The sequence below is a fragment of the Mus musculus genome, chromosome 8 (assembly GCF_000001635.26).
Source record: "Mus musculus strain C57BL/6J chromosome 8, GRCm38.p6 C57BL/6J".
In the NCBI taxonomy this organism is placed as follows: Eukaryota; Metazoa; Chordata; class Mammalia; order Rodentia; family Muridae; genus Mus; species Mus musculus.
Window position 1 is genome coordinate 94,574,929 of NC_000074.6, and position 27,974 is coordinate 94,602,902.

The 27,974-nt window shown below is 44.9% G+C and overlaps 3 protein-coding genes across 11 annotated transcripts in view; 1 reads left to right on the plus strand and 2 right to left on the minus strand.

Moving 5' to 3' along the window:
* Positions 1 to 11: 11 nt before the first annotated feature.
* Positions 12 to 27,034, minus strand: Psme3ip1 (proteasome activator subunit 3 interacting protein 1). Of its 8 annotated transcripts, XM_011248256.3 has the most exons (10): positions 26,569 to 27,034; positions 22,123 to 22,180; positions 16,245 to 16,360; positions 14,383 to 14,479; positions 13,848 to 13,985; positions 13,075 to 13,173; positions 12,396 to 12,517; positions 7,956 to 8,086; positions 4,472 to 4,536; positions 12 to 929 (listed from the first exon to the last, which is right to left on the minus strand). In XM_011248256.3, the coding sequence occupies exons 5-10, from the start codon at positions 13,972 to 13,974 to the stop codon at positions 709 to 711; spliced, it is 765 nt and encodes a 254-aa protein (XP_011246558.1). In that variant the 5' UTR covers positions 13,975 to 13,985; positions 14,383 to 14,479; positions 16,245 to 16,360; positions 22,123 to 22,180; positions 26,569 to 27,034; the 3' UTR covers positions 12 to 708. The 8 variants fall into 8 exon arrangements, 7 of the variants coding, with proteins under 7 accessions (XP_011246558.1, XP_006530603.1, XP_006530604.1 ...); XM_006530540.3 differs by lacking the exons at positions 16,245 to 16,360; positions 22,123 to 22,180 and adding an exon at positions 16,641 to 16,774; XM_006530541.3 differs by lacking the exon at positions 16,245 to 16,360.
* On the minus strand, positions 26,688 to 27,963 carry LOC115486880. Its single transcript, XM_030243886.1, has 2 exons — positions 27,885 to 27,963; positions 26,688 to 27,717 (listed from the first exon to the last, which is right to left on the minus strand). The coding sequence occupies exons 1-2, from the start codon at positions 27,961 to 27,963 to the stop codon at positions 27,008 to 27,010; spliced, it is 789 nt and encodes a 262-aa protein (XP_030099746.1). The 3' UTR covers positions 26,688 to 27,007.
* Rspry1 (ring finger and SPRY domain containing 1) overlaps positions 27,013 to 27,974 on the plus strand; it is a 58,336-nt gene continuing 57,374 nt past the window's right edge. The window contains exon 1 of one of the 2 annotated variants that reach the window (NM_026274.4): positions 27,013 to 27,502. The gene's annotated coding sequence lies outside the window, so the exon portion shown is untranslated. The remainder of the gene's footprint in view (positions 27,503 to 27,974) is intronic. The other variant, NM_001359093.1, reaches the window with a different exon arrangement.

A 27,974-nucleotide genomic window follows, 5' to 3' on the forward strand; every position in this document is an offset into this window, starting at 1 on the left:
CTTCTCTAACGTTTAGAATCTTAAACTAAATCTTTTATTTCAAAAACAAAATCAAAACATTTTTTCAGAGAGAGAAGGTGGGCAGAGGATGGTCATGTTCTCGTGGTCAGCTCCTTCCTACCTCCTCAGGCTGGATGGAGAGGGGAGGACATGGAAGAGTCTCTGCTCAAGGGCTGTCGTTGGCTCACAGCCTTGTGGGTGAGGCTTGAGATTTTTACTTAAGTCACACAACACCCAGGAAGGGTTAGTTCTAGGGGACAGCTCCATGTCACCAGCTGGTCAGCCCCTTTCTCTATGCCCACACACAACATGGTAGAACCAAGAAACCCATTCATCTACAACAACATATGAAGCTAACGCTGCCCTTGCTTCCTGTGCTGCTAGGTAAGGAGATAAACAAGACAGCAACAAGGTACACCAAACCCTGGCAGGCCAGCTGCTGCCTGTCCTTGCACTGTCCGTGACATTTCTGAGACAAGCCTGAACCCCGACTCCTCATATCAATGGGACAGGTTTGGTCATCTGCACAGGAGTATAAAGAGAAATCAAGCCGAGTTTGAGCCACAAGTGGACTGAGACACATTTCTGAGTTAGGTTAAAATGTCACATGTGCACAGGAAGCAGGTGAGTAAGTTTTCTGAGGGAGGTGATGCCGAGGCAGAACTGGCATCCAACCCTCTGAGATGCTCCCTGTGGTAATATCAGGAGCTAGGGTGCCTCGAGGAAGGTGTTGGTTCGGAAGATGGAGGAGACGATCTTCCCTGTAGCATTGATGGTGCCTTCACTGTCTGAACTGGATTCGGAGTCACTGCTCCCAGAGTAGGCGCCCAAGCCAGGGAGGATGCCGATGCACACAGCAGCCGACGGGCAGTGGATGGAGGGAGGTCCGCTCAGAGAAGAGCTTCCAAGAGACATGCAGGACGGGGCCTCTGCAAAAGGAGGACAGCAAGTTAACCATCACCTTCCTAATGCTGAAGGGCCATTCCCAGCCTGAACACAATGCTGGGGCTTTCTATAAAAAAGCCCCTTTGCTGCAGAACAACTCTATGCAATCTTGGGAGACTCTGGACATCTTTGTGTTACAGTCAAAGAAGCGGACAGAAGAGAGTACACAGTTGGGACTTGAAAGACTGCCCACACTCTCTTGCCACCCACTAGTTCTGAGATGGGGAACAAACCTTATAGTCACCTATTATAGTTAGATTCCTGTCTTCACAAGTCATGGCATTACAGCAAGTGGGACTCAGGTCTGATGTCTTCCTTAGCCACTCTTGTGGCCCTCAACAGGAGGCTAGATCAAGAGACCACCTGTGAGTGATACTACCGATTCTGTGATGCCACACTGAAGAGACCAGTGACCAACTGGCAGACACGAGCCATGCAGCTCTGCTCTTTATTAAGGCAATTTCCTACCCCTGGGAGAGGAGCACCTCAGAAACTGATCTCACCACTTTTACTTTTTAGTTCGTTTATGCAAGACCCCCTGAAGGAAATATTTTAAAGCTATATACAATGCCACCAAGTATCTGGGCTCTTTTCTTCCCAGGATATGCACAGTGATTCTGCTACTCCAAAGACAAAAGCCTTCATCGACAACATGGAGAACAACAATTAGAGGCCAAGTGAAGAGGCCTGAAGAGATGATTCAGAGATTAAAAGCACATACTGTGCCGTTGAAGAGGACATGAGTTCAGTTCCCAGCACTGTGTCAGCTAGTTCATAACCTGTAACTACCTTTAACTCCTGCTTGGAGGGCCTGGCAGCCCTCTGATGGCCTTCATGGCACAGCATTCATGCACACACACCCAGACACATACAGATACATAAATACATACTTAAGAACCAAGATGTTTTTAAAAGTCAAACAAACCTAAACTGAGAATGGCGCTCCATTCTTTCCTCCCTCTGAATGTTTCCAGCCTCATTTGATCACTGTAACAACTTGTATGTGGGTGTTCTCCCTGCTTACTGATGAGGGGAGTCAAGTAAGTTGTAAGAATTCAGGCTAGAGTATAAAACACTAACCCAAATCTGCACCAGAAGATGCTGTACAAAGTGATGCCCAAGCTCAGAGGTCGGAAGTCACTGCCCGGACCGAAGGACGTTCCTTTTGCGGACTGCCTTCTACAAACCAAACCACACGTGTGCAGATACTCAAGAGAATGAGGAAGGGACACTGAATCCAGAGCTACTGAGATGCTAAGGCCATTGGTTGTCTAAGACACAGATTTCAGCTAAGGGGGTCTGCTCCTCTCTAGCAGGGAAGGGAGAAACTGCTGGAGGTAAGTGTGCTCCATATCTCAAAAGGCAAAGTGAGCAGTGTCTGGGAGACATCGGCTACAGTGCAGGGGAGGCAGTGGTGAAGAATACGCCCAACAATCATCACAAAGCTAACAACTTTTAAGATGTAAAGAGCTCTTCTAATCTGTTAAAAACAAAAAGCAAAGCCAGTAAGCAGCGCTCCTCCACAGCTCCTCCTGAGTTCCTGCCCTGACTTCCTACAGTAATGGACTTAGAACTGCAAGTAGAAGACAAACCTTTTCCTCCTCCAAGCTGCCTTGGTTGGGAACCAGACAGACAGAGAAGCAAACTAGGACAGTAGGCAAGAGGCAAAGAATAAAGACTCCTGGGCTTTCTTGGGGCCACAGCTCAGTGTACTGAACATCCCTTTTCTAAATAATTATATACATACATTACTGACTCAGACATTGTTTTTAAAATGGCAAATACTAAAATTGAAAGGGCATTCTGGCCATTTCAATCAAGTAGAATAGTCCCACCCACCTGTGTCACCCACTGCACCCTTCCAATAAAGGACGAGCACAACAGAAGCCTCCACACTGCTGAAGGGACAGGGTGCCCACTCCACAGAGTACCCTTGAGAGGTGACCCACAACCACAACCACTGTGGGACACACTGGGTATAGCACAAAGTAGGCCAGAATTTATTATGGGAGTTACTGTCATTCTACAGTTCCCTTGCAAATGGTTAATTTGGGGGGAGGGAGGGTAATGGTAAGAATCTGATGGTTTTAATATTTGAGACACGACAAGAAGTTGTTAATTCATTCTCCCAGTGTTTGTTGTGTTAATATGCACCACACAGAATGCTTTCAGAGGCAGAGAATAACATAATCAAGTTCAGAGTGCTAGGAGGGCTGTAGCTAGCTATGGGAGGACAGAGCTGAGGACAGAGCTGTCACAGGAACCAGGGCCACTGTGACCCCGAATCGCTTACGTGAAAGGACCAGAACCTCCAATTATCTAGGAAGTTTCAAGAGAGAAAAGACTGCAACTCTGACAAATTTCATTCCAAAAGCAGTTACGGCCCAAAGAACAAAGCGCTGCCCTCTGAGCTCACCATTTGGGGGATATTTCCTGCCAACTCCGGCCTCTGCTGGACCACATTGTCATATCAACTCAGCATAGAAAATTATGAATAGTGAAATGTTCTTGGAATGCAGGCAGATGGAGAGACTACACAGGCCACCTTGTACGTTTGCTGGCTCTGCTTAAGCTAATTTTCAGTGGAGGAGCTGAATTTCTGTCAGGGCCAAGGCTTCCTTCAGGAAGACCAAGGCAAAGCCTTCCCATGCAGAGGCAAGACTGAAGCAAGCCTCAAGGATAGCCAGTCTCCTCTAGGGTCTCTCCTAGAAAAGGAAGGTATTTCTTGCCTAGCTTGCCTAAGAATGTAGGGACAAGAAGGCATTTAGAATGTGCGCAATAGGTCTGGATGAACACATGTGAAATATACAATGGTGTTCCTCTGTGGAAATGAAAGGGTAGAAAAGGGTGTGGGAAGGGGCTCTTCACTGAAGATCCTTTTTAGAGGTACAGCTACTACCCCTGGAACTGTGGAGAAACAACCTTAAAGCATCCATTATTTGTCTGAAAAAGAAGTAAATGAAAGCTCTGTTTCATAGATGGCCAACTGAGTTGAATGAGATCCTCAATCCCACAGTGCACCTAAAGCAAACTCTTGAACTCCTCAGCCCAGCTCTAGAACACTCCACTCCTCTCCTTACAGCTTCATGCGGCCTAATACAGAGGCCGACCTCACCACATAAGAAGTCACCACCTTCAAGGAAAATAAGACTCCTGATTCCATTAGGCTCACAGCAATCCAACCATCAGTAAAAGCTGGGCATTCTGTCTACCACAGGTGAAATCAAGAAACTTGACATTTGGCAAGACAGAGAAAAACCTTTTGTGAGCAGAGGTCATCTGACCAGGGCTTATAAGCACTCCAGGGAGAACTCGATTGTTACCTACAATGCTACTGGTTTGTAACCCACCACTTTTGTAGGGTGGCTGACATATTCATGGTAGGAATTTTCCTGCTTATTTTAAAACAGTTTGGCATTAAGTTAAGGCAGGCTTGTTTAAAGAGAAATAATGCATCCCTTTACATAAGATGCACTCTTCCTACAGTTCTCATCCATCACTGGTAGAATGAAGGGGCCACACCCACCTTGAGCCTTGTCATCTGGGTCGGGGTCTGGTTTCAGTCTCTTCACACTATTGCCACTCTCTGAGCTGTAACAGAAAACATGGTGATTTGAGTCTTTTGAGTTTTAGCGCTCAACACGGAGAATCAGGGCACCGAAGCATTTATGAGAGTCTGCGGCAGTCTCAAGGAGCTGGGATGACTGAAAGAAAAAGCCTTCATTTCACTTCCTAGCCTTTTCTTAAATATAAAATCTGCTAGAAAGAGAACTTAACCTCCAAACAAACCGAAGGACACAGCATGCACACTTCGCCTTTGTCTTCTTTACCATTCAACTGATGGATTTCAAGAGTACTTACACATTTCACAATGACAAAAGATAAATTACGAAAGGAAATAGTTTTGAGAACATCCAGAGATATCCCAAAGATTTTCACTAAAACAGAAGAATACATTTCAATGGAGAAAGACATTATACCAGAGGAAAAGACGGTGATGTAAGCCTAAACAGGTATCTGTTTACATATGGGCCAGAGTCTAATTTGTGGCATGAAACACAGTAAGGTCCTGTGGCCATCATAGTACATAGAAGAGAGCAAATATAGCACAAGATTTAAAGGTCCCTTTTGTGGGAGGGGGCTGTGCTAGTGAGAGCGTGCCCACAGCTCCTCAATAGCAGGCAAGGGCTTTAGTACAGAACTGAAGCCCTGGCCAGAGGTCCTCTGTTTACAGAATTTTTAAGGAGTTAAAATAGCTATTTAGTTTTGCTAAGTATGCCTGCCTGTTATAGTTCAAGATCTATCACTAAAATGATAGAAACAAAGTATATATAATAGAAAGAAAAAATATTTTAAAGTCATTTTCACTTTTTTCCTCAAAAGCAAGAATATAAAAAAATTTTTTTTAAGTAAAAGGGATGCTGAGGATGTAGTTCAGTTGTTAAGACTGTGGCCAATACCTGAGGAAAGCTCTGGGTACAGCCCCCCAAAATAGCATAAACTAAGCATGGGACACACCCTGTAATCCCAGTACTTAGGTGGAGCAGGAGGATCAGAAGTCCAAGGTCATCTTTGGCTGTACAGTGAGTTTGAGACCAGACTACAATACACACACCCTGCTCTATAAATAAATAAGTAAATAAACAAAGAGCAAAAATAAGAAGTCAGCATTAAGATGGTAGAAATTATATTTTAAAATCTAAATACAGACCATACAAACTAGTAAAAACTAGATTAAGTAAACACATTTTAAAGCAGGCATTTAAAGGTACTTATTTAAAAACTTAAAACAACCCGCCTATAACTTAATACCCAGAAAGATTATAAATGGAAGTGCTGTAGCCCCCTCACCCCCACCCCCAGAAGCATGGATAAAAAGAGGACCACAGCAGCCGGGCATGGTGGTGTATGCCTTGAATCCCAGGACTTGGAAGACAGAGGTAGGTGGATCTCTGTGAGTTTGCGGCCAGCCTCATCTACAGAGTGGAGTTCCAGGACAGACAGGGCCACACAGAGAAACCCTGTCTCGAAAGACAAAAGAAAAAAAGGAAGGAAGGATCAAGGCAAATACTAGCATCAAACAGGCTGGGGCGCTCTGACCACTATTCCTCACTATCAGCCTAACTACAGCTAGCTAAAACCCTGAGGTCTTAGTCACTGCTCTGTTGTGGAGAGACACCATGACCAAAGCAACTCTTACAAGAAAGCACTTAACTGCGGCCTTGCTTACAGTTTCAGAGGTTTGGTCCGTTATCATCATGGCAAGGAGCACACCAGCTTTATGGCGCTACAGCAGTAGCCGAAAGCTACATCCTGATTCATAGGCAGAGAGAGTCAGACCCAACACAGATTCTCCTCAAAGTCCCTTAGAACATTAACTCCAGGAACAAGTGACATAGCCTATAGCCCTGCCAAAGAACCAGGATTGCTAGGCATGGTGGAGCACACCTGGGATACTAGCACAAGAGCAGTCTAGTCTACAGAGCAAGATCCAGGCCAGCCAGGGCTACACAGGGAGATTCCATCTTTAAAATAAAAATTAGGATATACAAACCACAATACCACAACACAATTAAGTTAGGATTAGTAAGGAAAAACTAAGAACCGTATTTCATAGCCTCTAAGATGCTAGGATTATAACGTATTAATCGTGTGTGTGTGTGTGTGTTACTAAACTAGAATTGGTGTGAAGCCTAGGAGTCCACATTACTGACATTAATAAACCAAGGCAGAGAAGCTCAGAAACTCCTGCCCCAAGAGGCTAATGTGTCACCTTGCTTTGAAAGCAACATTAAGTGATGCATTTTGAAAACCCAAGAGAGACTCTATACAGATCACCAAATAAGCTAACAGATCCTTTCCTAAGTATGATATAAAGACTGATCAAGGGAGACAGCTGAAACACCATTTGGCAGTGCAAGAGTACCTAAGAGGTAACTGCCCACCTGGAGACTCATCAAACTGGCCCAGGTCTGACTCCTGAGAGCTGGTGGACTTTGGGAGGCTTACATGGGGTGTTTAAAGATTCATGGTTTGTTAAGGCTTCTTCTCTGACCACAATCCTCCCCCTGCTGCTGCTGTACCACGATGACATTTTACATGTGCTCAGTGTTCCTAGGAACATCTGCAGCAGATAGAGGATGTGCCAAACCACAAGGCTGCATCAATACACTCTATTCAAAATATGTGGCTGGTTGCCAATACACCATATTGATTTTCCTAATAGACTGCACTTTACAGCATTTTGCCCACGGTCTGGTTGGTCAAGCTGATTCAATCACTTTGGTGCCATTTCAGGATTTGAAAAGGGAAGAGCAAACATGACAAAGAACTTATCAGAATCTCCAGCAGTGCTACTCCCACGTCAGTCAGAGTGAGCGGTAGGCAGGTCTCTAACCTGTCACAGCTGCCCCATTCTCTCAATGCCTCTGCAGCAGCTGTTCTCTGGGTCTCTTCTCCCTTGCCTGTCCAGAGTCCCGGTGCCCTACCCTGTCAACATCTTTCTAAGCCCTTCTCTAGCTTCAGGAAGCACACTTCCAGCTGTGCTCCTCCGAGATGCTGTTACCCCATCACCAGCAGCAATCCTGAGGCATCTGCTGCCTCGTCTGCCTACAGATACAAAGCTCAGCACCGAACTCTTGCTTTATTACTGACAACTGTGGACAGAAGTTCTTCAACTCTCCAGCTGTCTTTCCATCTGTAAAACGGGTCAGAATAACCAATACTCTGAGGAACGGGGGAGAGCAATTTGTGAGGCCATTAGAGGAAATCTAACCTCCAGCAGGTGCTCAGGGAAAAGGAGCTGTATGTCAGCTGAATGAGTGATCCAATCAGGCTAGGAGCAAAGGCTACCGGGACACTAAATCTGGCAGGGGAGAGAGAAAGGCAAGCACACTGGAGCATTGTCCCAGCAACATGCTGAATAACCACTTGCTCTGGGCACCATTGCAAGTGGCATTTCAGACTATGTGGCCAGAGGAGATTTTCACCATGGGCACACGCTCGCTGACCTCTTATGTTTCACAGCTCCTGCCAACAGCTTTGCCTGGGAGAACTTGTTCTTGGTTTCTATGGGTTTCACGGCCAGCTTCTTCTCTACTTCTTTATTTTCTGCAGAAATTCCAACCTTGTTGAGATTACTGTGAGTTACAGGTTAAGGGTCAGATTAACCAAAGGAAGAAATGCTCCAGAGCGAAAGTAAATCCAGAGGACAACAAATATAATCCATTGGCCCCTCGGCAGAACTTAAATGTGACTTGGCCTCCCAAATGGTTGGGATCTAGATCTAAAGCACCAGATCCTGTATGTATGTATGTGTGTGTACATGTGTGTGTGTACATGTGTGTGTGAATGAAGGCACGTGTGTATCACTGCGTTCATGTGTGAAGGTCAGGTCTTAGTAATTTGCTGCCTCACACTCATGAATGCACCTGCACCCAGCCCTGCCTATGCTTTTGAACACGGCCTCTGGACTCCCGTTCTATGTCTGTAGCATTTATGATCTTCTCACTGAAGTGTTCTGATGTGCTGTACCAGCAGGACAAGCTGCTGCTTATGGTTCTCATCTGAGTGTCACCAACAGTCATGAGGACATTCTGCAAAACTGCATTTCACCTTTCAAAGGTGAGACTTAGTTACTTATTTCTAAGGAAGTCATAATAACTTCTCAATTTCCTTTATATTCCTTAAGATCTTTGTTATGTGACTGCCAAGACAGTTCAGGGAGTAAAGGACTTGCCACAATACTTGAGTTCAATCCCCAGAACACACATGGTAGAAGGAAGAAAAGACTCCTATAAAATGTTCTAACTTTCCACATGCATATTCTCTCTCTCTCTCTCTCTCTCTCTCTCTCTCACACACACACACACACACACACACACACAGAGAGACAGAGAGAGACAGAGACATACATAGACACAAAGACAGAGAGTGAGACAGACAGACAGACACAGAGACAGAGAAACAGAGAGAGAAACAGAGACAGAGACACACACAGAGAGAGGCTCAGAGAGAGACAGACAGGTTTGACCTGTTGGTGAAGGTCTATATTCCAGCTACTTGAGAGTGTTAAGCCCTACTCTGGATTATAGAGGGGTCAAGCCAGCCACAGCTGTGTCAACCTATCCTGTTATTCTGCTGTCCTCTGGGCAGAAGGCAGAGGGTCAGAAGAGTCAGTTTTAAGTTTGTAGCTGAGCAGGGCAGTGGTGGCGTACGCCTTTAATCCCAGCACTTGGGAGGCAGAGGCAGGCAGATTTCTGAGTTCGAGGCCAGCTTGGTCTACAAAGTGAGTTCTAGGACAGCCAGGGCTATACAGAGAAACCCTGTCTCAAAAAAACCAAGAAAAAAAATTGTTTACAGCTAAAACTGAGGGGTAACTTTGCATCAACTCTCAGCATGCACTTGAACCAAAGCCTGCAGCCAGTACTTATGCTCCCAGCTCTGACTGACATTCCATCCCAGAGCTTTTAACTTTCCTTTCTCACAATAAAAAGTAGAAAAAAGGCTAGGATATAGCTCAGTGCTAGCGAGGCTGCCTAGCATATGTAAGGTCCTAGGCTCACTCCCCAGTACCACTAAAGGCAGAAAATCCTTAAGCAGGGCACTTGTCACATCATGGTCATCACCAGCTCACAGGCTGTCACCCCTGCTGTTCTCTCCGCTAGCATATGTTCCTTCCGTTTTAGGCTCTTCCTCATAACTTCCTAAGCGGGTAAATATCTGACAGCTGTTAGGATGCAGCAGTGCCTTACTGCACAACAGTGACATCTAGTGCCCAAGACACCCAAGAAGAAGCCATTGAAAGATGGAGAAACAGAGATTACCTCATCACACACACCAGGCTGGGTGGCAAATGTCTTTACCACTGAACCACCTTGCCACCCCTCAATCTTCATTTTCTTAAAATTACATGTAAACACACACTCAGGGATGCATGTTTCCCACAAGTGTACAGAGGTAAGACGGCCCCTTGCAGGAGTCAGTTCTCTATTTTACCATATGGGTCCCAGAGATCAAATTCAAGTCATCATCTTGTCAGCCCCAAACGCTCCTTTTTATTGGGATGGTGAGAGGGTAGGAGGGGGGTTGAAACAAGAGACTTAATTTTCCTAGTAAAAAATGTCAAAGTCATTAGTACATTGCAGTTTCTACTTATAACTTTGTCACTAAGGCACAGAGTATCTGGCCACACTGCTGCCCACACTACTGTTTAGTGGACCTACTGTATATACACTCTGCAGGAAAATACTAGCTAGTACAAACAGAAAATCCTACTATCAAACCAGCCATAGTGACAGACACCTTTAATCTAAGCTCTGGGGAGAAAGAGGCAGGTGGACCTCTGTCCCTGAGTCTAACCTTGTCTACATAGTAAATTCCAAGCCAGCCAGGATGCACACTGACTGTCCTACCATCAATTACCAATTCACTGATGAAGCATGTTCAAACAGAACAGTGAGTTTACTCAACTTACAAAGCTTAAAATATCCAAATAGGCTTCCTTGTAGATGGGTAAAAGTTAGGATGGACTATCAATAGCTCCTGTGGGCTATATACTCATTTATTTATATATTTATTGAGAATTTACAATATTCCAGGCACCAGGAAAAAAAAATTCAGTCATTCTGGTTGTTACAGAACTTATTTTACATCTTAGCAGTAAAGAGATAAAAAGAGCCAGGCAAACAAATGAACATGTACCCTATTTAAAACAAAATGATGGGGCTTGGGTAGCTCAATAGAGTACGTGCTTAGAATGTATAAATTCCCAGATAACACTACATGTAATACCATTTGGTGGTAAACAGGATGTAATGGTACAGCAATCAGAAGCTGCAACCATACAAAGTGCTTGAGGAAAGGCATACAGAGCTGAGTCCTAAGCCATGAAATGCTAGCCTTGGGAAATCTGAGGGAAGGGCATTTCAGGTTGAGGAAACCATGAATTTGAGGCCTTGCAATAGAATCCATTTGATGTGCAAGGAGGGCAGAGGCTAGAGTAGAGTAAACGTCAGGAAGAGTGGCTACAGAACACCAGGCCAGGAGATTTATCATAAGTCATGCAGAGCTCTGCAGAGACTGATGAACGAATGCAGACTTGAGCCAGGCATGGTGGTGCACATCTTTAGTCCCAGCACTCAGGAGGCAGAGGAAGGTGATCTCTCTGATTTCAAGGCTAGCCTGGTCTACAAAGTGAGTTCTAGTCTAGTCAGAGCTAAACAGTGAGATCTTGTCTCAAAAAGAGGTCTACTTTAGACTAACTGCCACAGGGAGGAAAAAAAATCACTGGAGTATTTCAAAGTTACATGCTGCCAGATAACTTTTACAATTTCCCATTATGCCCAAAGAACAGATTGTTAGGGCAAAGAGAAATGGAAACCAATTAGTAGTAACCCTAGCAATACAGAAGAAAGTCTAGAGTGATGAGAAAGACAACAAGATTTAGAGAGGTTTGGAGAACGCTTCGTACGTACTTTTGGCTAAGGCAGAGTAGAGGAGACAGGGAAGGTGGGAAAGGCTATAATAGAGGGAAGCATGACTGGGGTCAATGTGGCATGAACTGACGACTGTTCATCATCTAAGTAAGACGTGCAGGAGCCTAGTAAGACATTCAAAGGCACATGGTATTCATTTGTAACTTTAGCACTCAAGAAGCAAGAGTCTTTAAGGCCAACCTAGTCTATGCAGTGAGACCATCTCAGGAAAATGGGAAAGTTATACAAGTAGATGTTTCCAACAAGGCACTATTAAGTCAAAGTAAAATGACTGTCCTTGTTCCCTGAGCCCACTTCGGGAGTAGTTCGCAGTGTATGGGAGGATAGTCTAATCTTGCTAAAACCAGAAGAGTAAGCAGAGTGTTTCTGAACAGGCCCTTTTAGGTCTGGGGAGAAGGCTCAGTAACTGTCTGGGCTAGCATGGGGACCTAAGTTCCAATCCTGAGCATGACTGTCCAAACCAGGCATGGTGGAGACAGGCAGACCCTAGGAGTTTACTGGCCAGGCAGCTTAGCTGGCATAGCAGGGCTCAGGTTCACAGAGAGCCTATCCAAGGGCCTAAAGCAGTGGGAGAGAGGGCCACTGGATGAGATTCTCTTTGACTTCAGTAAGCATGCACTGTGTGCACATACATAGAAAAGACCAGAAACATGACTTTTTAAATCTCACGTGATAATGTCTCCCCAGTGAGATTGGCTACAACGCCCATCTAAGTCTAATTCTACAAGGCAAGAATACCCCGCTACTGACTGTGAGAATTTATGCCTGGCTAATCCTGAAAAACATGGAATTTTGATTACAATAGATATGCACATACAACACACCCCACTAGTCACAGCCAATCAATCACTCAGAATCAGAGACATCAGTGCTGACAAACTGTAAGGGCCAGGTGGAAGGCCTCTTTATACTCCTGAGGAAAGCGAGGCATTTCTCTCTAAGCACAAAGGATATTCTGTACTCCTTCAGTTCCTCTAGTTCTTCTTCTCGCCGCTGCTTCTCTATCAGCTCCTGCTGCCGAGAAACCTCATCAAGGAAGTTGGTCTCATCTTCGTCTAACCCTCTTACCATGTTTTCTGAGGAAATAAGTGAACAAGAAGCACTAAGGAGACTGAGACAAACAACCTTCTCTGACCTTCCCTCCCCACACGTTTATTCTGTGTTCGGTGCGTGTGCACATGCTCCAGGGCACACACGTGACGGCTAAGGGATAGCCCTTGGGAGTCGATTCTCTCCTTCCAACTGTGGGATCTGGGGATCAACGCAGGTTGTTAGCTCACACAACCAGCACTGGTACTCATGAACCATACTGCTGGCCGTTTTCCTTTTTAAACAAGCAGCAGATTCTTTGGGCAATTACAAGGAAGAATTATTAAACACCATAATTTTAATAAATAGCATGGCATCAAGTCAAAGCATTTCTCACATTACTAGAAATTAGCACAGAATTCAAATCATATCTTAAGCTCTAAGTCAGAAGGAAGGCAGAAGATGGTCTTTTATCCACTGAATTGAGCTCCTGGAGGCTGGATAATCAAGATATTCTATTGCTAGTAACAAAGATGGTTTCACGAGGCTAAAGTACATCAAAAGGCTCAGTGAGTCCCTCAAACGTCCATTTTCAGAAGCTTACTGAATTTGAATTGCTCCTCATACTCCTGCTGCTTCCTGTCTTTCTGTTCCTGCAGCCGTTCGTACAGAGACCGAGGGTCATACGCCTCCTCTGGACATTCTGAAAGGGACACGGGATAAAGGAGACACAGAATTTAGGTTGTTTCATATTATTTTGGAATCACAAAGAGTTGGAAAAATAGTTAAGTCTCTATATATCTGAGGGTGAAAATAACACAAAGTCTAGTTTCCCTTTGCACCTCATACAGAAGGGGGCAGGCGGTTTTCAAAGACAACTATTAATGTCACGTTACTAACTGGATGGGCAGCCAGTTCAAACCTATTAGCAGCATCTCAGTTCAAACTGCCCCTCCACTTGTAGCAAGCAAGCAACTAGCAGAATCTCCTGGCAGGCGCTATGGTGGGGGGAGGAGGGTAAATACGGAGTACTGGTTCTGCTGTGGAGAATTCATATAGCTTACTTCACCCTGGGAGCCTCTAGTGAGGACAGTTATCACCTTCTTGGCAGAGTTTTTGCGAAGATTAAAGAGTTAAATGAGGGGCTGGAGCGCTGGTTCAGTGGTTAAGGGTACTTGCTGCTCTTCCAGAGGATTTGAGTTCAATTCCCAGCAACCACATGGTGGCCCACAACTGTCTTTAACTCCAGTTCTAGGGCATCTGACACCCTCATACAGACACACATGCAGGCAAAACACCAATACATATAAAAACAAATTATTGTTTTTTAGAAAAAGGTTAAATGAATGATGTCCAACTCTAGGTCTATCTACGTACCTTTTGGGTCTTCTGGTTTTCGCACTTTCTCCCATTCTTCTTGCCTCCTTTTGCGCCGCTCATCTAGCTCTGCCTCAGACACAAACCTCTTTTTGATGACAAGGTTACTATCGTCCTCTCCATCCATAATGGTACAGTCTACAGAAAAAAAAAAAAAAAAAAAATCAAAGGAGAACTACAATTCAAATCCTTAGGAGCAGGGTAGGGATGTAGCTCGGCTGGTACAATGCTTGCCTAGCATCCCTGCACCACATACACCGGTGTGATAGTGCACACCTATGTTCGGCACTGGAGACGTGGGGTTTATTCTGGCTTATCAGACAGCACACATCTGTGCTATCCACAGTCACTGAGAGATTCTAGGATCACTCTGACATTGCGTTCCACAGCATGTCACACGGAAGCTATTTCCCTGTCGCAGCACTCTAGACAAATGGGCCTTCTGGGCTCCACACCTGTTCTCAGCTCACATCCTGCTTCACAGCTATAAGATTTGCCACCTTCTTTCAGCTGCCATCTCACTGCCTTGATTTACCTGTTCTTGCTTCCAAAGCAGATTCTAATGGAGACTCTCAGGTACTCAAGGCGCTTTAGCAGTCAAGTCCCGTCTATGAAGGAGGGAGGTGGCAGATCTAGGACAACAAGACACGAGTGTAAAGAGTGGAAGCAGAAGAGCCAGGCCCACCTGACGTTCAGCCCAACGCTCTCCACAGTAAGCAGCTGCTGCCATCGACCCTGCCTGTCGTCCCTGTGAAGCAGTGGCCCTCTTTACCCCTACAGGCCCGAGCCCTTAATGCATATACTGATGTAGAAGACACCAAACTTCCTCTCTTCTTTTTCTTCAACTCTTCGGAGAAGCAGGAAGAAGGAAATAAAGATGGGGACGTCTTTTCCTTTTAAAAGTCAACATTTTGGAGCTGGGGTGTAACTCAGTGCCATAGCACTTGCCTAGGATGTACAAACCTTGGGTTGCTGGCTTTTTATTTTTTTTCTGAAGAATTACGGTTAATCGTCTACTCAGACATATTCTGTGTTCGCTACAATATTACCAAAGAGGCACGAATGCAACCCAACCCAATGTCTATTCCTAGATAACCTTTGACAACCCATCTAACAGTTCATTAGAAACTAAGTCTGGGGCTAAAGAGAGGGCTCAGTGATTAAGAGCTCTGACTTCCTCCTAGTTCAATTCCCAGTCCCTACATTTTAGCTTAAAACTGTCTATAATGCTAGCCCCAGGTGATACACTCCTTCTTCTGGCTTTGGTGCATACATATTACCATATGTATGCCACAGACATACATGTAGGCAAAATACCCATACATAAAAAAATAAATAATTTTTAAAAAAGTCTGCAGCCTCAAAAAGCAACTAACAATTTAAAGCGCTTCGCCTGTGTTATGTACTTTTTGCATGTTATCGAGTTTCTCTGCATATAGAGCCCATGAGAAAGACTCTTCACAGATGAAGCTGACCCCCAGGCTCAGTGAGCTGCTCAAAGCATATAGGCAGCAAGTGGCAGAGGTAAGGATCAAGTCCAAACAGCCGGGCATGGTGGCACACGCCTTTAATCCTATCACTTGGGGGGCAGAAGCAGGTGGATTTCTGAGTTCTAGGCCAGCCTGGTCTACAGAGTGAGTTCCAGGACAGCCAGGGCTACACAGAGAAACCGTCTCGAAAAACCAAAAAAAAAAAAAAAAAGAAAAGAAAAGAAAGGATCAAGTTCAAGTCTGACATCTAATTTTCATATTCTCAGCTAGGTGTGATAGCACATGACTGTAAACCCTATGCTCATGAAGACTGGAGGAGGATCATAAGTTCAAGATGAGCCTAGAATACACAGCAATATTCAAGGCCAGCCTGCACTAACTACATAATGATACCTTAAGAAATCACATTTGCATCCATCTCCTCCTCCTCCTCCTCCTCCTCCTCCTCCTCCTCCTCCTCCTCCTCCTCCTCAACCACGTGGTCTCAGATAAACAAAGACATGGCTGGACATGGTAACCAATCCCTGCAGTCTCAGCCCTCGGAAAGTTAGGGCAAGAAAAGTGGGCTAGAGGCCCATCTGGCATGTGCCACGCAGTGAGACCTTATTTCAAAAGCCTAAGGGCTGGGGTCTTACTTTTCTCTTGCTGTGAAAACACAACGTGATTGAAGCAACTGATAGAAGGCAGGTTTTAATTTGGGGATCAAGTTTCCAGGGAGTTAGAGCCCATCACCATCAGGGTGAGGAGCATGGCAACAGGCAGGCAGCCAGGCACGGCGCTGAGGCAGTAGCTGAGAGATCTTACATCTTGATCCATAAACACAAGGCAGACAGCGAGGTAACTGGGAATGCAGAGGGGCTTTAACCTCAAAGCTCACTTCCAGTGACCTCCTTCAAACAGGCCTCACCTAATCCTTCCCAAACAGTTCAACCAACTAGGCGTTCAAATATGCGCCTAGAGAGACAGACCATTCTCATTCAAACTACTATGTTGGGAATGCAGGCTCTGGGTTCACTCTTCAGCCTGGGGAGAAACACACGAGAAAACAAGGGCACATCAATTTCAGCTATATTTTCAAATTCCAGTGCCCAGAATGCAAAGTTTTTGTTTGGTAAAGATATTAAAAAAAAAAAAAAAAAAAAAAAAAAGGAATTAGGGCATTAAAACCAAACATTCAAAACAGAAGAAATCATCTCAGCCTGAATCCATCCTACTGTTGAGGTTTAGTTCCATGTGAAAAATGAGAACTGTTGACAATCACTAGAAAGAAAACTAAGTCACCTGAGAGAAGGCTTTACCCCACCTGGCCCACAGTGCACTTCTTCAGATATAGGGATGTGGTACCGCTCGATGCCTGCAGCCAGGTACTCAGGACAAAAGCAGGATTACCTTGTCTCTGTGACTTAGCAGAATTCCTCAAGCTCTTTGGAGCAATTTCTAAGGAGAAAGAGCCAACAGCTTATGAAATGTCCCCAGCAAAGAATGTGAGCCATGCAGGCACTGGGGAAATGGGAGTCACGCTGGACCCTTGCTTTCTCCTTTCTACCATTTGCTGTACGTCTCCCTTCCCACCCTGTATCAAGTGTCTACTTTCCTCCCCCTACTCCTATTTCCTCCCCCTACTCCTAGTAAATAACTCACGACAGGACAGGCCCTCACAGCCTCCTCCTGGCATCAGAATCCATCACACACATCAAAAACAGCATCAGCAATTCCTATTTTAGACCTTCAAGACAGGCCCCCGTGCTCCATTTCCAGGGAACCAGCTCCCTCTCCACTTTACAGTTCTTGCTCTGAAATTTCTGTTCCTATGGAATCCACACATAAATTTTGAGATGACAAAAGGTGACTCTTCTCCAACACAACAAGGCTTTATTATAAAAAGGTAATCCTACTCTAAACTTGCTGCTTTTCAAAGGAAAACATCCAGTATTCTAATCTTACAAGATGGATATAAACGTGCTTCAAAGCAGTGGAACTTGCCTGGCTTGGTGGCACATGTATGCCTGTAATCCTAGCACAAGAGACAGATATAGGAGGATCAAGAGTTCAAGGCCACTCTTGAATACCTGAGACATATCTCAAAAAACAGGCCAGCAAATGCCTCAGAGAGTAACCACGTGTGCTGCCAAGCCTGATGACCCGAGTGTAACTCCCAGAATCCACATGGTGGGAGGAAAAGGAGACTCCTTCCTGCAAGCTGTCCTCTGACACAGTTACAAAGAAGTGATGAATGACCAGCCAAACTCTGAGTACTCTGTATAATGCTCACAGTATTTCTTCTCTAAAAACTATTCGGGTCTCTTGAGAATTACAATCTTCTTTCAGTCAATAACTACAGCCATATAGGTTGGGTATGGCAGCTCATGTCTGTAATCCCAGCAATAGGGAGGCTGAGGCAGGAAGATTGTTAAATTCTAGGCCAGCTTGAGCTATATAATGATTTTGTTTCAAAATAATACTGCAAGACAAGCTAGCTTAACCTTATACATCTTTCAGTATAAGATTGCTCAATTCAACTAATCTATAGCAAGTGCCTTCTGTTGTGTTCTTCTTATTAAGGTGGGCACAGGCAATGACAAAGACCATGGGCTCTAACAGCAAAAGACTCAAGTTCAGAATCTGGCTCTGTCAGAATTAGAACTTGGTATGACACTGGGCTAGTCACTTAATTCTTCTGAGTCTTGACTGACATCCTTATCCCCAGATCACACTCACCCAAAGTGACCAAGACAGCTCTGTACAACATAAAGTTTTTGTGTGAGAAAATAAGACAATTCATGCAAAGCACTTGGCACAGTATTTGGCACATTTCAAAATGCTTTGAAAGGCTTCTTATCACTATAGAGAATTATGTTAAGCTCTGAGATGGGTACAGTGGTAAAAGAAATTGTACACTTAAGGAATGGGAAGAAATCAGTCATAAACAAATATGACCTTTTAGGTAGGAATGGAACCACATCAAACTGAGAACTTAGAAAACACATAAACCTTTAATGTATACATATATCATTCTCTCCACATGTAAGTTGGTAATTCTATTTATCCAACACTGGGCTAGACTTTATGAAGTACACAAAGGAGTAAGGTCAACACTCTTATACGTAACCCAGATAACATGGTACATAATAAACCGCTAAAGTGAACAGTATGGGCGGAATTAGATACTGCAGGACACACATACAGATGTACCGTTTCCCAGGCTCAAGACTTGGGCATGCACCTAGATTCCTTTTCCTTCTTTATACTTTTACATTCCACCTGTCACCTAGTTCTGTTGTCTCTACCTCTGGATGAGGTTTCCTTAATCCACCCTCTTATTTTGTGGGAAGTGGACCCCTTCCTTTCTATTTTGTTTTTGGAGGCTCCATCTGGCATACTTCAAAAATATTCCACAGGTAGTTTCTATTCAGCCTCCATTCAGATAATTTTTCCCATTACCAATCTAAAGGTAAATCTGCCTGTTACTGTCTGTCCTACATAAAGTACCAGTATCATCACCACACACACACACACACACACACACCACACACACTCACACACACACACACACCACACACACTTACCCTCACACACCACACACACCACACACACTCACACATACACACACACACACACACTCACACACACCAGTACAAACTAGAAAAAAATCAAAATGTTAAATGGCACTGCCATAAATACTTCTTGTGTGTGAAATTACCTTGTGGTTGAAAGTCACTCCTGTCAGGGTAAAGTCTATGTTCATTTGAGTGCTCCCATCTACTGCCGTGCTCACTCACCCCATCTTCCTGATCTAACTTACAGCTACAATTCCTCCACATGGCACCGGAAAGCACACTGCACATCTCACAACCTGGCCTGCCTCTCTGCAGGCTTTGTTGCCTCTACCTTGCTTCATTTTCAAACCTCATGTGAACCTTTCTGCTCAGACTCAGGATGAAGATCCCCACCTCTAAGAAGCTTCCCATGTCCTTCTGGAGCAGCAGCTGCATATTTCTCTCCTGTGCTCCTGTTACATACATTTGAACCTGTAGATAGCACTCAGTAACTATGAGTGCTGCCAATCAAGACAGTGTGGAACATATGTCAGGTCTGTAATAAATATTTACTAAATAAACTAACCACTAGGAGGAGCTAAAGAATCTGAGCAGGAAAAAGTGTATTCAATGAATATCCCCAAATACTGTCCAGTGTTAAGTTAGGCAACAGTGACCACTACAAAGATTTATTGCAGTTTCCGTGTCTCAAGGAATTCTTGTTCAAGCACAAGTTAAGTGTGGGCAACAGGAAAACAGAACCAAAATTGAAACATCTTTCTTTGTTACACAACTGAACCCATCTTTCAAAAGAGAATTCTTGCTGGTTTTCTTTAACTCAGTGGTTCTCAACCTGTGGGCTGTGACCCCATTTAACAAACCTTATTTCCAAAAAATTTACATTACAATTCATAACAGTATCAAAACTAGATATGAAGTAACAACAAAAAACTTTTATGACTGGGGTCACCACAACAGGAAGAATTGTACTGGAGGCCCACAGCATTAGGAAGGCTCCTCATCTTAACTACAGAATTATGGGATTTAAATTACACTGACTTTTAATTCTTATTGCTTAGCCAAATTTTCATAAGTCTATACTTCCCCCCTTTGTTCGCTACAATAAATAAAGATAAAATACAAGCAGACAAGAAGCCCAGGATTAGGGGGATCTAAGCATCAGGACCGACACAGGACTGAGAGGATTTACATGGAAGGCCTATTTTGTCCTTCCTATGTTCAACTCTAGGAAGATTAAATACACCAGGCGTGGTGGCGCACACCTTCAGTACCAGCATGCACTCAGAGGGCAGAGGCAGAAGGATCTCTCTAAGTTCTAGGTCAGCACTCTCTGCATGACGAATTCTAGGACAGTCAAGGCTACTGTGAGATGCTGTGAGGGGTGGAGGGTAAGAGACAGACAGACACACTGACTGATTAAAATGAGCTTTTCTTTCCTTGTCCAGCTGTTTCAAGGTATCTGAAAAATGAGTTCAACTATGAAACCAAATACTCCCCCCCCCCCCCCCAGTGCTGATGGTCAAACCTAGAGTAACTCACAAGCTAGGTAAATGCTCTATTGCTGAACTACATACTCAGCCCAACATTCTTTTTTTTTTTTAAAAAGAAACATTCAACATTCTTCAATATGGATTTTTTAGAAATAAAAATCACTCTGTTTAAACTTAAGCAAGTTTCAAGGATTGAAAAGTTTGAGGCCAACCTGGTTTATTATACAGTGAGACTTCTGTCTCCAAAAAGAGCCATGGCTTACAAACTCATTTAACAGCCAAAAAACAAAGATCTTATGCTTCAAGGCAGGGTAACCTGTTACACACTGCAGTACTGTGTTTCTACTGGAGTCAGTATTTCCTTTCCAGGCTGGGGAGACAAAACAGGGTGTCTCATAGCAGATTGTGCAAGGTCTAAAAGTGCCCAACTTACAAAGTGATCATCATCCTAGAACTGAAAGCTTAGTGCACGGAACTTGTAACTAGTGCTGTGATGCAGATTAATGGGCTCTGTTTTCCTATGGAGTTGAATTATGTGATGGCAGACTACGTTAACATCTGGCTGGCCACCGTACCCTTCTAAAATCAGACCCTACCTGTAGAGATACACTCAAGGAATCACATGTCTGTGCTATACGCTTTATAGGGTAGCAGAAATAAGCCAGCCCATTTTCTTTTGACAGTTGACTGCTTCCCACTATTTTCATCCTAATGAGTAAGTCTCTGTACTTCAAATACAAGTGAGACGGAGAGGACTCAGTGGTTGAGAGCATTTGCTGTGCAGCCTTGAGGACCACAGTTTGGATCTCAGCTTTCAAGTAACAAGCCACAAGTCAAGCACACTTCTGTAAACCGAGCTCTGACAGGGTGGAAACAAGAGGCTAGCTGTGACTTGCTGGCTTGTAACCAATCTGCAAAAACCTAAGTTCCAGGTTGAGAGAAAAAGAGAGACGGAGACAGAGATAGACAGACAGACAGACAGAGACAGACTGACTCTGCCTCAAAGGAATAGACAAGAGAATAACAGATGATATACCCAACACCCTCTTATGCCCTTCACGTTCATGGAGAGACAAGTATAAAGGTGCGTGAATGTCAGCACACATTAACCACTCACACCCACACCTAGATTTGCTAGATAGTCCAATTAACCTCCCAAAAGACTACTTTCTAGCCAGAAGACACTGCTACCAAGCACTAGTAATTTAGATCAAGTCAACTTTCCCTGTCATAAAACTTGTTTCAAGAATGACTTAATAAAGAACTCTGTTAATACTTATTATGGATAAAGCAATCAGCAAGAAAAGTAACATTAATCTTCTAACACTGAAACTTCTATACTACAGAAGTAAAGAGATCTAATGAATCAATGAGATTATAACATAAGCATCTTAATCTTTAGTTAAGGTTTGTGTTATAAAGAGCAGTTTGTAGTAAATTTGAAGCATCGAAGAAATATGCAATTATATGTTAAGTATTTATTATGTTTACACAAACATACACACACTCTCATACTCACACAAAATCTTTCCACAGCACACGGAGGCAATCTCTCCTTACACCCATCCAATTCATCTTCCTACACTAAAGGAAAAGGGACACTAACTTACACATCCGCTCCCTTAGCTGGCGCTCAGCTCTCTACCCTTTACCTCTTAGGACAGACACAGTCCCTCACCGTAATTTAGTTGTATTTTGCTATGTGCTATGACAGGAGAGCGCAAAACAACTACTTCACCTGGAACTCGGGGAAGAAAGAAAAGCAGCAGGATGTTTTAGTTGTCAGCACCTCAAAACTGGAAAGAAAACGCAAGAAAAATTAACAATTTCAGCATTAGTATTCAACATGGTGCCTCTCTTGAGAAACGCTCAAAGATAGCTTGAATTGTAAACTATTGTGCCATATGGTTGCCTTTAGACCCAACTCACACACCAAACCCTACCCCATCTTCTAACACCCATCCTAACACGGCTCAGCAGCACAATCAAACTGAATAAGGAATTGTCCTATGTGATGCTAGAAGCCAAAGGTTAACCAAGGCAGCTTTTAAAAGCTGTTTTATGTTTTGTTTTGGGTTTTTGAGACAGTCTCACTATGTAACTTTGGCTGGACTGGAACTTGAAATATAGACCAGGCTGGCTTCAAACTCAGAGATTCTCCCTATCTCTGAATAGAGGCTCATCACTCCCCACCCAAAACAGTTCGTTTTTTGGGGGGTGGGGGGAAGGGGGCTTGGGGTTTGATTTGTTTTGTTTTGTTTTTTTGAAGGCAAATCTTCTTATGACACAGTGCTAGTTAGGCACTAAATAGGACTACAGTCAATGCAGCAATGTAATGATGTGGCACACAAGCAATTTAAGGAAAAGTAGGACACAGTTATTGCTACAGGAATTGAAGCTGAGCTTTAAGCTCTGCCCCACTTTTTCTTGGTTTTCTGTGTAGCCCTGGCTGTCCTAGAACTCACTCTGTAGACCAAGTTGGCCTCAAACTCAGAGATCCACCTGCTTCTCCTCCAGAGTGTTGGGCTTAAAGGTGCATGTCAGCAAGCCCAGCTTAAGCACTAAGCTCTTATAAGAGGACTAGAAAGGGAAGCCTCATTCTTATAGCTGCTGTGACACTGCATGGTGGAAATATTAGAAATTCTACATAAGCTGGACATGTAGCTGCAGCAGTAATAATACATAATAATAGCTGAAAGAAGGGCTGGTGAGATGGCTCAGTGGGTAAGAGCACCCGACTGCTCTTCCGAAGATCCGGAGTTCAAATCCCAGCAACCACATGGTGGCTCACAACCATCCGTAAAGAAATCTGACTCCCTCTTCTGGAGTGTCTGAAGACAGCTACAGTGTACTTACATATAATCAATAAATAAATCTTTAAAAAAATAAAAAAAATAAAGAGATACTATGCCGGGTGGTGGTGGCACAAAAAAAAAAAAAAAAAAAATTCTATTTAGCCGGGCAGTGGTGGCACATGCCTTTAATCTCAGCACTTGGGAGGCAGAGGCAGATGGATTTCTTAGTTCGAGGCCAGCCTGGTCTACACAGTGAGTTCCAGGACAGCCAGGGCTACACAGAGAAACCCTGTCTCAGGAAAAAAAAAAAAAAGCCAATAGCTGAAAGATAGGCCAATGGGTAAAATGCTTGCCAAACAAGCAGGAAAAGCTCAGTTTGAAGCTTCAGACCCCAAGTGCAGGACATGTCAGGTCACGCCTAGAATACTAGTGTTCCTGGAGATGGGATAGGAAGACCAGAAAACCCCCAGAAACTCGTGGGCCGGCTAGCCAGACATATGTGCTAGTAAACAGCTAAAGACTGTTTCAAACACGGTGGAAGTCAAGGTCTGGAGGGATGGCCCAGCAGTCAAGAGAGCTTGCTGCATCTCCAGAGGATAGATTCAGTTGCAGGCATAATACAGGTACAGAATTGCCTGTATCTCTAGCACCAGGGAATCTGGTGCCCTCTTATGATTCCCTCATATACCAGAGCGAGCGCACGCATGCACGCACGCACTCACGCACGCGCAAATCTAAAATACGTCTTAAAAGGAAAAAAAAAGTAGGAGAACCAACACCTGAAGTTATCCTCTGATACAACATGTAATATTGCGTGTAAATCTGCTCATACACACATACAAATATGTACATACACATATCAAAGACATCACATACAAAAGTAACTAAATGATAACTGTTAAACCAAAAAGATGGTGGAAACTTTGGATAAAATCTAGAAGGTGACAACCAGAAATTAAGCCCATGACTCAAGTAGATGCTTTCATCCTGAGGACTTCTCTGACCTGAACAATTCACTCTAGCAGTACTATGGAGAGGCAACAGAAGAATCAAGGGCAGCCCACAGGGTGTGCTCATAACCCTTCCCTCCCTATTGGAAACCGGGACCCAAGAATTACACGTTGAAAGGGAAGGGAGATAAGAATGAAAACTTTGGGAATAATGGACAAGAAAAACATCTATGGGAATTAAATACACGGATTACACAACAAATATACTTACGATATTTAAAATAAAAACCAAGCCTTGAAATTAACAGCAAAAATATGAAACTTCTTTTTAAAGTGATAAAAGTAAACAAAAACTTCAGGAGCTAAACCTACAGTGTTTAAGAGGGGACGTGGTGGCACACACCTTTATTCCCAGCACTGGAAAGGCAGAGGCAGTCAGATCTCTGTGAGTTCCAGGATAGCCTGGTTTATATAGCCAGTTTTAGGAGACCCAGGGCTAACTAGGGAGATTATGTCTCAAAAGACAAACACACCCCCCCCCCAAAGATTACAGTTTAATAACAGAGTTGGATCAGAAGAGAATTAATGAAGAAACTGCCCAGCCTGGAAATCTTGAGTTCTAGGCCACCTTGGGTAGCATAACAAGACCCTGCCAAAAAAAAAAAAAATAAAAAAAATAAAAAAAGCAAACAAAAACAGCTACTGGATACAAGAGTGAAAATGTGTGTGGAAGACAGTCGAACGCATCAATATATATGTGACTAGAACTTTACAGGATAAATCATTATTTCAATGTCAAAAAGGCTAATTCATATTGCCAAATATAGCATACACCTGTAATTTCAACACCTGAGAGAAAAAAAGGAAACAAAACAGGAGCTTAAGGTTATTTTTCCATACACATCAAACCCAAGGCCAGACTGTCTACAAGAGACTGTCTGAAAACAACCAAAAAAAAAAAAAAGATCAAATACCAAGATAATTGGAAAAAAAAAGCAACTCATGGTTTGAAGCATCATAATTGAAACTGCAAAACAAAGGTGAAAACACTTAGAAGCACTTCTAGAGGGAAACTGATCACATTCAAGAAGGAAGACGTGTCAATAAGGTGAACACACTAAAACTGATTAATCCTGCTTCCCTAAAAGCATATTACACTATATCCAAGCTTACAGTTGAATCACACTGTTCAATTATTTCACTGTCAATTTCTGAAGCTGAAGATTGCCTTTAAGCAAACGTACGGTGACAACGAAGGATGAAACCAGGTAAATGCTCCCCACATAATTCTTCCTTTTTTAAGACTTCAACTTCAGAGATAATTGGGCCATCCGACTTTCAGACCCTTACATATTATTCATAGCTCATCTTAGGCTCCAACTGAAACACAGGAGCTGCCTTTATTTCAACTCAGCTCCTTCTGTCATAGAAAGTTCTACAGATTCCTTTCAAATATCTCAGAAGCAGTACCCGCCAAACCATTTTGCTTGGTAGTTTATACTCTGCTTTGTTTTCTGGCAGTCTTGCTAAGGAAGCCAGGCCTGTCTCCAACTGACAGTCCCCCACACCCACACACAGCCTCGTGGTCCTAGGATTACAGGTACAAGCCACTACACGGAGCTCCTCCAAACCATTTTTATGATGTCTCTGGGGACACTTCAATAAATCAATTCACTTAACCAACGAAACTTGCTACACAGGTTGACAAGTCGCTGCAAATCCTACAGAGGTTCATATTAGACTTTGTGGGGTCCACTCTAGACTTAAACAATCAGACTGACCCAAGGGTGCAGCACAGGGTTTGCATTTTAAAACCAAGGGCCACAGACCTTGTGTTCCCCCAAGAAGCCATTTCCATGACCAATAGTTCTCCCTTTCCCTCTGCGTGGACTGGCATTCCAAGGGCACCAACTCTCAAAGAAGACATTTCAACGACCGGTTGTGTTCTAATAAAATAAGCACACAGCCTTGTTTCCTACTAGAAGAGAATGAGCGAGGCGCTGCAACGGGGAAATTTATTATGTACCCATCCTGCAACTACACACTTCGGGATTCAACGATGCTCAAGTCGGCATTCCACGTTTTCTAAGGAGCGAGGAGCTGCTCCGAATGGAACCGAGGCAGCAGCTCACTTTAGGCCTGATGGCTCCAGCTAACCGCAAAGTGCTGAAAGAAGACAAGGGGCCCGGCAGCTCGGGCGCGTAAGAAAGAGTCGGAACCTCCCACCACGACCGCCACGCCGTCCCGCAGACTCCCGCGGCTCCGCTCCGGAGTGGGCACCGCAAACTCCCAAGCCGGGCGACTCAGGACACCGCACTAGAAAGGACCGCGGGCTGGAGACAAACCTGGGCTCTAATCCTAACTCTGGCTTGGAGTTCACCCTCTCCACGGCCGAGAAGCCTGGTTTCGCCTCCCGGCGCGGACCCAGGCCGCACTCACCTACGAGAGCGCGGGAGGCGAGCCGCCCTCACCTCCGCGGCGCCTACCGTAAACCGTCGCCGCCAAGGCCACTCTCGCTCTTAAAAAACTAGAAAAGAAACCAAGAAAAGAACGACGGCTTAAAGGAAGAAAACACACTTCGCTATTGTATTCCTTTTGACCCTTCGGGGCTTCCTGTTCCTTACAGCCACAACACATTTCCACCCCGCTTCCGGCGGCATAGTCCAATCAACAGCTCTCTCCCTCCCCGAGCGCCTCGTGGAAATCCGGTGCTCCAAGACCGTATGGAGCGATCTGATTGGGTCGTTCGCCCTTCGGCAAGGGGATTAGCTGGTTCATTCCAGGCTGGCGGGCCGACCCGCGAGATCACGTGACACAAATCTTGACTGATGATTGGCTGTCTGAGAGAGAGGGCTTGCCACTGAGGAAGGGGCGTTTCCTAGGGGACTGAGGGAGGGCCCGGGCGGTGTGAAGCGGGGGTGGGCCCCTGCGCGTAATGGCAGTGCCGTGTCCCCGCGTCCATCTTTACCGCTCTCTTGGACCTGTCACAAAGGAGTCGCGCCGCTGTCGCTGTCCCCTCCCTCCGGTGGGCCCAGGAGCTAGTGCAAGTCAGTGCCACAGCCCGACCGCGCTGCTCTGGGAAGCCCCTTGGGGACGTGGCCGGGGAGGGAGCTTGAGGGCTAGCGACGCCTGTGAAGGAAGGGGACAGCCGCTGAAGCCTGGGTCGGAGAGACTGGACTGGGGCCGTGGCCGTCTCCGGGCAGGGGTCTTGGAGAGGGTGGCGTTGGTCAGAGCCTGGGAAGCAGCCGGCACACTCTCCTCCGAGGCCCGCGCTGGAGGCGCCTGAAAGCGGTTCCTGGAAGAGGGTGTTCCCCTTTAGGGGATCTTGACTGAAGGAGGTCCTGGGGTCACCCTCCCGAGGAGACTGGCTAAGGTGAGAAGCAGGTACCTCCTGGGGAGGCTCCGGACGCGGAGAGACCCTCGTTCGGGCTCCTCGGAACCGAAGGGGCCGAGGGGCGCACGTCGTGGGCAGGGATTCCTTCTGGGGAGTTTTGCGTTGCAGTGGGAAGCCGACTTCCCCTGGGATGGTCTGGTGTTGCCTTGGGGTGGAGAGTTCGACGTGAAGCGAGGCTGGGGAGAGTTCTTCGCCTTAGAGAGAGGCTGGAGGCGGGAGCCAGACCTAGCGGATTCTCCTACTCTCCAGGCCTGAGCTAAATATTAAGTAAAAAACCCTTGGGGAGGGCAGTCCTTTCCGTTGGAAAGCCCTAGATCGGGATGGTAAGCGGAAACGGGGATAGTCGGGGTTCTTCCCTCACTCTGGAGTCTGACTAGGTGTCCCAGAGTAAGGATTCTGCTGCCTCTGGCCTTCGCGCCAGAGTGGGACAGGGGAGTCATCCCACCAGCAG